Source organism: Clinocottus analis, unplaced genomic scaffold, assembly GCF_023055335.1.
Source record: "Clinocottus analis isolate CAN_PGR_092001 unplaced genomic scaffold, fCliAna1.0.p SCAF_6, whole genome shotgun sequence".
Taxonomy (NCBI): Eukaryota; Metazoa; Chordata; class Actinopteri; order Perciformes; family Cottidae; genus Clinocottus; species Clinocottus analis.
In genome coordinates this window covers 22,555,316-22,565,315 of record NW_027176218.1, presented here as the reverse complement: position 1 = coordinate 22,565,315, position 10,000 = coordinate 22,555,316, and the positions used below count along the sequence as shown (strand labels likewise).

General features: G+C 48.4%; 3 protein-coding genes across 5 annotated transcripts in view; 2 read left to right on the top strand and 1 right to left on the bottom strand.

The window, feature by feature from the left end:
• Positions 1-3,003, top strand: part of LOC137803976 (Fanconi anemia group A protein homolog) — a 23,167-nt gene extending 20,164 nt beyond the window's left edge. Inside the window, exons 37-42 of the mRNA XM_068602886.1 lie at positions 1-28; positions 381-443; positions 1,208-1,301; positions 1,395-1,470; positions 1,551-1,797; positions 2,526-3,003. The exon at positions 1-28 is cut by the window's left edge and continues 35 nt beyond it. Coding sequence (XP_068458987.1) covers positions 1-28; positions 381-443; positions 1,208-1,301; positions 1,395-1,470; positions 1,551-1,797; positions 2,526-2,624 — 607 coding nt within the window. The 3' untranslated portion in view covers positions 2,625-3,003. The remainder of the gene's footprint in view (positions 29-380; positions 444-1,207; positions 1,302-1,394; positions 1,471-1,550; positions 1,798-2,525) is intronic.
• LOC137803975 (C-C motif chemokine 4 homolog) overlaps positions 2,649-10,000 on the top strand; it is an 11,565-nt gene continuing 4,213 nt past the window's right edge. Inside the window, exon 1 of one of the 2 annotated variants that reach the window (XM_068602885.1) lies at positions 2,649-2,681. The gene's annotated coding sequence lies outside the window, so the exon portion shown is untranslated. Of the gene's footprint in view, positions 2,682-9,324; positions 9,362-10,000 lie in introns of those variants that run through there. The other variant, XM_068602884.1, reaches the window with a different exon arrangement.
• Positions 2,756-10,000, bottom strand: part of znf276 (zinc finger protein 276) — a 7,328-nt gene continuing 83 nt past the window's right edge. The window contains exons 1-12 of one of the 2 annotated variants that reach the window (XM_068602882.1): positions 9,944-10,000; positions 9,028-9,326; positions 8,410-8,722; positions 8,285-8,325; positions 7,819-8,202; positions 7,250-7,331; positions 6,448-6,531; positions 6,211-6,330; positions 5,060-5,135; positions 4,827-4,944; positions 3,817-3,916; positions 2,756-3,714 (exon numbers count right to left, since the gene is read on the bottom strand). The exon at positions 9,944-10,000 is cut by the window's right edge and continues 83 nt beyond it. In XM_068602882.1, coding sequence (XP_068458983.1) covers positions 3,432-3,714; positions 3,817-3,916; positions 4,827-4,944; positions 5,060-5,135; positions 6,211-6,330; positions 6,448-6,531; positions 7,250-7,331; positions 7,819-8,202; positions 8,285-8,325; positions 8,410-8,722; positions 9,028-9,262 — 1,836 coding nt within the window. In that variant the 5' untranslated portion in view covers positions 9,263-9,326; positions 9,944-10,000 and the 3' untranslated portion in view covers positions 2,756-3,431. The remainder of the gene's footprint in view (positions 3,715-3,816; positions 3,917-4,826; positions 4,945-5,059; positions 5,136-6,210; positions 6,331-6,447; positions 6,532-7,249; positions 7,332-7,818; positions 8,203-8,284; positions 8,326-8,409; positions 8,723-9,027; positions 9,327-9,943) is intronic. The other variant, XM_068602883.1, reaches the window with a different exon arrangement.

The following is a 10,000-nucleotide window of genomic DNA, read 5'->3' as shown; positions in this document are numbered from 1 at the left end:
GCCAGAGAGCAGCACGCTGCACCGACAGGTGAGACACAACGCTCTGTCACTGCTTTTTGTATGTTTGTGTATATAAATGAATTTGTGACAAATACATTTATTTGTGTGTGTATATATTGTATATATATATATGTGTTCGTGTGACAGAAAAGAGTTTTGTGGAAGAAATTAAAGACTAAAAACACAAAATCTGCAGTTAAACAGCAGCACACATGTAGTGTAGTAATGATATATAATGATGTATATATAATATATATCATGATAAATACTGTGTTGAGCTCTTGTAGGTTATTGGTGCTCGTCTGTCTTCGTCAGCATTCATGTTGTCCTCACATCCTGGTGGGTAAAACATCTTCACACGGTGTCGTTTGCATGTCCAGGTGCTGGTGTTCCTGCTCTTCCTGTGTGTTCAGGACCATCTGGCGTCCCTCCTGTATCCACAGGTAAGCCCTCAGCAGCAGGTGGTGTTCAGGTGGAGGAGAGGCTGTGGTGAAGCAGTTAGTGATGGACCCTCAGAACTCTGTGACTCATGCTTTCATCCAGAAGCTCTCCACCGGACGCCAGCCATGAACAGAACCAATGTTCTGTGTCACTGTGACATCACAAACTGGATGTTTTGTTTACAGACGGATCTCATGAGTTGAAGATGATCCAGATCTGTAGTTATTTATGTCACATTAATAACTGTAAAGGAGAAAGAAATAAGTAGTAATAATGTTAATAAGTAACTACACAAATAACAAAGACGAAAAAATAAATATGAATGAATAATAACAATCGTAAAGTAAATATAAATAAGTACATGGATCAATTAAAAGTAAGCGGCTGGGTCGTCATATGTTAAATATAAAGCTGGAGCAGGAGCAGGTAGCTCAGCTGTAACGGTACATTGATGAACTTCAGAGGTCGTTGGTGAACTTCAGAGGTCGTTGGTGAACTTCAGAGGTCGTTGGTGAACTTCAGAGGTCGTTGGTGAACTTCAGAGGTCATTGATGAACTTCAGAGGTCGTCAGTGAACTTCAGAGGTCGGAGCGTTACCAGACACTCCTCTAACACTGGGTCCAGTTTTTTTTTTAAATCTCAAAATGTACTAAATCCCAAAAGGGAGCCACCTGGTGGAGGAACTGAAGCTTCTCCAGGAGGACGAGGAGAACATCTCTCTCTCGGTGTTCACGCGCAGGGCGTCTCTGTGTGATTCCTCCTGCAGGAGCAGAGCCGGCGAGGAGCGTCAGCGCTCTGCAGCGACCTCCTGCTGGCGCTGGCCGACTCCCCCGACTGGCTGCTCGTCTTCCAGTCGCACGGTACAACGCTCGCTTCTTAAAACCACGTCCCCAACATTACAAATGTAAACACTGGCATGTTGAGCGGTTTCTCTCTTCCCCCTTAAACTCCAGACCGGGGCGTGTACCAGCCGGTGGCCATGCTGGCGTCAGATGAGTGGACCCGCCTCATGCCCTGGGCCTTCTACAGGTTCGTTCTTTCCACTTTTTTTTAAAAACGTCGCGACCCCCGAGGTTCACGTCCTAACACAGAAGCTCCTGAACGTCCAGCCTGCTGCTGCAGCAGAGCGCCGAGCCGCTGCTGCAGCAGAGCGCCGAGCCGCTGCAGAGAGCGGCGAGCTGCCCGGGGTTCATCGGCACCGCCGTCCTCTGCTACCTGGGCCTCCTGCAGCTCCACCTGGAGGGACCGGCTCAGCAGATGGAGCCTTCTCTGGTTCTGATCCGCGCCAAGCAGTTGCTCCTGAGGGCGATCGCACAGACGCCGCCCACCGCTCTGTCCTCCAGCCGACTCAGACAGGTAACCCACGCGCCTCTTTCTAAACAACCCTTTGCTGCCCACATTCACTCGTAGGGTTGCAAAATTCCGGGAATATTCAAAGTTGGAAACTTTCCACGGGAATTAACTGGAAGTTTTGGAGTAATGTAACTGTATTTACCTTGTCATAAGCAGACATGCATGCAAACATTGTTAATACCACTTTTAATTTTTGACCTTTTGTGAGTAGAACTTTATTCTTTCATCGAACAACGAAAACATGAACGTTGAATAAAAAAAAAAGGTGTATTCCGTATGATTACCACCTGCCAACACAAATTTCTTTCTTTAGTTTTTCCCCGAATCCTTTCAGGTCTAAATGTTTTCTTCCTGGACCTACATGAACTAGATCAGTTCATAGTTCATAATTAAAACATTTGAACTAAGACTAGTTCAGTTATTTTGTTCAATATGTTGCAGCTGTAATTTAAATCTCTGGCTGCAGTACCGCTCTTGGCCTCTACACAACTCGGCGCTCTCACACTCTGCAGACATCGAGCTGAAACGTTCAGACTCAACACTGATGACAAAACGTCAAAAACAGAATGTTTTATGTTTATGCAGACAATGTTCTCAACCAGATGCATTCTGGGTCCAGCTGAGCTCGGCCTGCAGAGTCTTGTTCTCAACTACATTTAAGTTCCCTGTTAAATGCTGTGGAAAGTTTCCGCCCCTTTGCAACTTATTCACTCGTCTCCGTCTCGCCCCAGCTGGAGTCCCAGTGTGCAGACCTGGACCCGGAGGTAGCAGCAGCTCTCTCCATGCACCTGGACCCTCACAGCCTCAGCCCGGAGATGGACTTCCTCTGAAAAAGCTGTGGCACGCCGACGTCCGTCTGAAGCCATCGGGGACACATTTCCTTTGGGGTACTTCACGTCTGACAGAAACACGTTCCTCTTGTTTTAAACAGGACTTCGCTGTTCAGATTCAAAGGCCAGTACTGTTCTTTTCATACATGATGCACACAGGACTTTATTACTTTATTGTACACACGGACATCAGAAGCCCTTTCAGCTGTTTACGATACTGTTGGACTCTCAAAGAGCACTTAGCATTGTAATAACTTAATAAAAAAACAGCAACATAATAAAACTTGTAGGAAATCATTCTGTGAGGTTACACAGCGAAGTGCTTCGCGTATATTCTGGTAACAAGAACAGTGCATTGTGGGACGCGTGGCTGTGTACTTCAGCTATGAAATAAAACCAGTCCGCAGGTCAATCACCCGGTCGGCGCTGCCGTCAGTGATTTGCTCTCGTTGTAAATGTAAACCTGACATCACTCCACGCAATGAAGCCTCAACCGGCCGTCAGGATGAAGCAGTTACAGGAAACGCAGCACTGAGGTCATTTTGGGCTTTTTTTTTTTGTGGGACAGCAGATACATTTTTAGACATGGACTTGTGGCACGCGGTGGTCAGAAGATGTCCCAGCGAACTGAAAGAGGAAGTCTGGAATGAAAACTGCAAAGCGCCCAGCAGATATGAAACTCAGAAGTTTCTTGTGATGACGCGTAAAGCTGCAGAGCGAGGTGACCGTCAGCATCGGCCGGTCCGTGACACTGAACGGTGAAACCCAGAGTTCTGATGTTCAGCAGGTCTGGACCTTCTCCCTCCGTCATCTGTCCTGGTCTTGCTGCACCACCTCCCCGGTCAGAGCGATGGTGTGCAGGTCTGAGTACGGCGGCGGCGCCTGCTGCTCCTGGCCGTCGCCGCCTCTCTGCACCTTGGCCTGGATGAGCGGGTGCACCATGGACATGTGGACGTTCAGGTTGTGGGCCTTCTCGAAACGCTTCCCGCACATCAGGCAGGCGAACTCCAGGTCGGCCTCCGCCTTGTGCTTGGTCATGTGGTACTTCAGCGACGCTCGCTGGCGACACTGGAAGCCGCACACCTCGCACCTGGAGAGGTGTGTAAACGAACAATTTGGTTTTAATAGACCAGTCGCAGTGCTTCATTTCACACGAAAAACAGACCTGCTGCATCCCGTCATGGGTACTCACTGCAGCGGCTTGGCCCCCGAGTGTCTCATCTGGTGCACGGAGAGGTGTTTCCTCTGTTTGAATGTTTGGCCACACTGGTCACAGATGTAGTTCCTCTCCTCTGGAAACACACAGATGACAAACTTCAGTTAAAAGAGTGGCCTAAACTACACCGTTTACCTCAGCCGGAAACTGTAAAGAACATCACACTCGTCAGGGTTTCACCTTCCAGAGGGTCATGAAAAGGCAACTGAATCGAATGCAAAGACATGTTTGAGTTCTCTCTACTTCCAGCCATGATGGTGCAGGACTTTCACATTGAAGTAAAAATCACGACTTCGGAGGGTTGAAGGTTCTGTAACCGTTAAACTGTAGAACCATGTTGTCTCCAGACCTCTGTTCCCTGTTTGAGTCGTTGAAGGAACCCCAAATTAATTCCAATACTAGTGTTTATTGTATGTATTTGTTCAGCAAAGTCTCGTGAAAAAAATGTATATCTGCAAAAAAATCCCTTTTAAAAGATATTTTGATCATAACTATGAACATCCAGCATGATATGAGCCAGATTCCCCAAAAAAGCCTCCTGGAGCGTCAATAAGACACCTTTATGGAAAGATTAGGACCTAAAGAATCAGAATCTGCAACAACAATCACAATAAAACAAAGACTTGTCCTGTTGGGAAGGAGTTTCAGTCAAAAAACTGTCGGTCGGTTAAAAAAAATCGAAAAAAATGAAGTATTTTATGCCTAAAGATTGTCTGAATGGGGCATGCTGGGACTTAAAAATATGGGATCAGGAGGATTTTCGTGCACAGCTTCCAAAAGGTCAAAGATCCTTTTACAGCCGGAGTCACCACATTTTAAACACTGAATTAAAATAGTTAATGTCTGGTTGAACCAACAGCCGACGCGTCTTCAATGGAAAACTGCCGACTCGGCCGAACGCCTGCGTGGTCGCTCGCAGTAACATCCGTGCATGTGTTAGCGTGGACAACAAAGGGTTGTTTAACAATGTGGTGGAAGCAGCTCACCTGTGTGGATGAGCTTGACGTGCCGCTGCAGGTAGCGGTCGATCATGAAGACCTTGTTGCAGCCGGGGTGGGGGCAGGGCCGCTCCTTCACCTCCTCGTGGTGCTCCTTGATGTGCTTCTGCAACACAACAGTCATTCACAGACAGGCGGAGCCTCTGGAGCCAGGACTTCCTGTTGTACGGGCAGCTTAAATGATCTAACTCGTAAAATGATTTCAGTTAGTGAGTTCTGACCTTCAGGCCATCGGGAGCTTTGTAGACGGCGGTGCAGCCCTGATACGGACACTTGTAGATGTTGGGCAGCTCCTCTCTGGAAACAAAACCACAACGGCAGTTTGTAAACCATCTCCTGCACTGAGAGACGACATGTTTAAGTATGACGCTCAACTCTGAATGGTGTTTATTATTCGAGGGAAACACTAGGACTGGGGACATGCAGTTCCTTTATTTGAACACAGGGTGGCAACTTCTCCTGCTCCTATTTTAATACCCAGCATGCCCCATTCAGACAATCTTTTGGCATAAAATTTGTAATTTCTTCCATTTTTTGAACCGATTGACAGTTTTTTTTTGACTGAAGCTCCTTCCTAACAGGCCAGGGCTTTGTTTTATTGTTTTATTGTCATCATGATCGACCGCTACCTGCAGAGGCACAGCAAGCTCATCCACACAGGTGAGCTGCTTCCACCACATTGTTTAACAACCCTTTGTTGTCCACGCTAACACATGCACGGACGTTACTGCGAGCGACCACGCAGGCGTTCGGCTGAGTTGGCAATTTAAAAAAAAGAAAAAAGGGTCTTTAACCTTTTGGAAACTGTGTGCAAAAATCCTTCAGCGGCCATTTTAAGTCCCAGCATGCCCCATTCAGACAATCTTTTGGCATAAAATACGTAATCTTTCCATTTTTGAACCCAACAACACAGTTTCTTGACTGAAACTCCTTCCTAACAGGACAATGCTTTGTTTTATTGTGATTTTTGTTGTAGATTCTGATTCTTTAGGTCATAATATTTCCATAAAGGAGGCTTTTTGCGGGAAATCTGTCTCATATCATGCTGGATGTTCATAGTTATCATCAAAATATCTTTAAACGTGTTTTTTTTTGCAGATATTCATTTTTTTCCAAGACTTTGCTGAACAAATACAAACAATAAACACAAGTATTGGAATTAATTTGGGGTTCCTACGACGACTCAAACAGGGAAAAGAGGTCCACCAACGGGTTAAATGTATCGTAAAGAGACGGCGCTGGATTCGCTTGTGACAAGAACATGCGTCTGAACATGTTCTCCTATTCGCTCTACGTCTTGAGTCGGTTAAGGTTTGAGCCTCTACGGCGTTGCGTATTAGAGGAAACGTTGACGTCATGTGAGCCTGCGTACCCTTTAGGTTTGAGCTTGTTCTTCCAGCCGGGTTTGGGTCCTGGCTTTTTCTTTATTTTGGGCTCCACCACGGCTTTCGGGCTCCTCCTCCTCTTGTTGGGGACGGTCACCCTGCGAGCTCTGAGAGGGGAGGACGGGGCAGAAAGGTTCACTCCACACAGGACCCGGGCCGCTGTCACAAGTCAACTTTCAGTCCATCTGTGTTCAGAAGACCTTTTACTGAAGGACATCACTCACCTCTTGTCCGAGTACGGCTCGAACATCTCGTCGTCCGATAGCGCGCCTTTCCTTCTCTCCTCCAGGTCATCCTCGGACATGAACCTACACACACAGGTACAGTTATTGTAGACGTTATGGCCTTTTTATCACTCAATCTGGTCATTTTAAAGGCCGCAGAGCAACCAGCTGTAACACAGGAAGCATAGACTTCTATACAACCAGAGGAGTCGCCCCTGGTGGTCAGGAGAGAGAATGCAGCTCTAACACATGAAGCATAGACTTCTATACAACCAGAGGAGTCGCCCCCTGGTGGTCAGGAGAGAGAATGCAGCTTTAACACATGAAGCATAGACTTCTATACAACCAGAGGAGTCGCCCCCTGGTGGTCAGGAGAGAGAATGCAGCTTTAACACATGAAGCATAGACTTCTATACAACCAGAGGAGTCGCCCCCTGGTGGTCAGGAGAGAGAATGCAGCTTTAACACATGAAGCATAGACTTCTATACAACCAGAGGAGTCGCCCCCTGGTGGTCAGGAGAGAGAATGCAGCTTCACGCCACTTCCTGATGGGCTTCACTACTTTTCATAACACGGTCCTGATGATGCATGATGACATCATCTGTATGACATCACCCCTCCTGGTTCGTGCCATTGGGGGTCGTATAAAAAGTTCCGCCAGAAACCGGACCTGAACTACAATATAACGGTCTAACCCCCCCCCCCCCTCCTCACCCCTCTGGTCCCGACCCAAACTGCAGGTGTGACATCACCCAGCGAGAGGAAAGACAGAATCGGACGGGGAGGTAAACTGTGACTGACCTGTCGGACAGGTCGCTGTCGGCGGCTCTGTCCTCCAGCTGGGCCGGAGCAGAAGACAGCGCCCCCCGGTGGCCTGTGAAGTCTACCGGAGGGGAAACCACATGAGTTCATACACATACCTGCAATCCTGACACTTTTCAGTGAAATTCGCCATTTTGAAATTAAAATGTCTTCCACGTGAATCGTGTGGATCTGAGATTGGAGTGAGACGAGAAGAAAAGATGACGTGGTCTTAGCAATAAAACTTTGATGTGTTGAGTCTTGGCCGATGAGTGATAAAATGTCTACAGCGTCTTCATTTCCCTCCAACTTCTTTTTCAATGGAAAGCTAGCCAGCTGGTATCACGTTAGCTAACGTTTCTGGGTTGTGTATCGGCGTTAAAGTTACAGGTCAGACTTGCTTGGAGAAACATGGCGTACAGTTTAATTACAGTCGAAAGCGCTCACATGCCTCCTCGTCACGCTTAGTGAAATCAACCTTCTTCAAACATCTCACAGACCCTCAGACATTTATCTACAGCTGATTCTGCTTCAAACCTTCTGTGGACACGATGGCGTCTAACAGTCACCTGCTGTGTTGGCGGTCCAGTGCTCCAGCGCTGAGCTCTGAGTCTGGACAGGAAGTGCAGGTGGACTGTGAGCCAGAGCGCTGACACTTCCATTCCCGCTGGGCTGCCCTTCCTCCTCCTCCTCTTCCGACATTGCTCCGTCACCGCTCCCCAACACTCCGCCGTATAAGTCCACGACGTACCCGGCGTTGGCGCCGACGCACTGAGCGTCCATGACGTAGCTGTGGCCCTCGACGCATCCCCAAACGGCCTTGACGGAGCCCCAGCACCGGTCCTCCAGCACCTCCCTCAGGTTGGGGCAGGAGCGGCAGGCCTCCCCGTGGTGGTGGGCCCAGGACACCAGGCTGTGGAGGCACTCGGGGCCCGAGGTGAAGGACTGTGGTGCTGAGAGGAGAACGAGGAGTTCATTACAGAGGAAAGTGTGATGTCTGGAAGCAAAAACAAAGACGGGGAATCTTGCATTTACTTGTTGAGGCGTGGTTTATCGAGGCTTCCGGACACTTCCTCCTGTAATGGAAACAAACGGTATTTGTAGATTTCTTCTGCCTGAACAATATAGAATCATTTCTCCTCGTGTTTCTTGGGACTCACAAGCTTTTGAGGTCCTCCTTCCCAGCAGGCGGGAGGTTGACTCTCTGCAGGAATCTGAGCAGGATGCTGTGGCACTTGTAGAACTTGGAGTGGCATTTCTTGCAGATGAACTCTGACAAGCGGGGGTCGCGGTCCAGCTGGACCCCGACCAGCCGCTGGAAGTCCGTGTGGAAGAGAAGGGGCGACTGGGCCGCCGCCGCGTCCGACTCGTCGTCGATGGAATCCGGGGGCCACTTGTCGAAGGCGTGCCGCAGGCTGCGCGGCGAGAACTTCCCATGACAGAGCCGACAGACGGCCGTCGACAGTCGGCCTGCTGGGAAAAGTACCAACTCAGTGTTTTCCTCAACTGCAGGTAGAAGCTATTTCTGATGGGTCAAGTAGCAGATCCTTAATGAAAAGGATGTCATGGATGATGTCATGGAAGATCTGCAAATTAAACTTTGCTTTTTTATGTCAAATGCATGTACAAAACATGGTGGAAGACATTTAATTTCAGACTGTCTTCCAATAAGCGTGTAGCAGGCGGGTAAGAAAAAGCCACTATACTTTATTGCTTTTTTCTTGAAAGGGGTTTGTTTTGATCTATCAAGACTAAGGAGCCGGCACCGAGCCACCCACCTGACGCTCTGGACTTGCTCTCTGGAGGTTTTTGTGCGTTGTCGGCCGCCGTCACATTGCAGTCGGCGGTCTTGTCCTCTGCGGCGGCGTCGGGGTAGAAACTGTCCGTGGTTGCGGGCGCGGCCTTCCGAGGTCTGCCTCTGGTGCCGGGCGGCCTCTTCCCGCCACGGACACCCGTCCTGCCGGTCGGTCGCGAAGCCTCCGGGGCTCTCGGACGTCTGCTTTTCTTCTTCATCGTTGGTTCCAAAGGCGACTGTTCAGCAGCCGATGCCGGTGACAGAGCCCTGCTGCCTGCGCCACTGTGGAGATTTAAACAGGGAGCCAACCTGACTCAGTAAGTTATTTAAAGAAGGTATTACTCTAAAATGACTGCCCATGTTTTATTAGTGGTAATGTCCAAAAACATTTTCTCATGTATTCATCTGCAGCACATTTAGTGCATAAACCCTCTGTGTATGCAACAACATTCTTCATTTTGTAAACATTCTGAGTTAACTTTGGCTTTGGTTTATTTACCAGCAGCGTTTATTAATGAGACGCCACCTGGTCTGGCCCCTGTTTTCTTTGCTGCACCACTGCTCAGTGATGACACCATTAAAAAAATAGTTTCATGAATATATATGACGTAACAAATAAAAAGAGGGGGCGGGGGGTAAATAAATAATACTAGTTGGGAGTTGCATTCAAAAACAGTGCTTCCAGTAAAAAACACAAGTATATAATGTTTAACTTGACGTTGTATTTCCATTAATTCTCGGTAAAACCACCATACATTGTTTTTAAAGTCAGTGATATTTTAATTGTGACGTTTCGATAAACGTGGCTGGTGTTGCCCTCAACAAGCTAACGTTAGCCGGCTAGCACGAGCAGCCTGAAGCGCTCGCGCGTGTCCGCGCGCCGCGCTCGCGCAGCCTACCGTCAGACGGCGCGAGTCCGGCCGCCTCGCGCACATGCTGCTGTCCACATTGAAGGT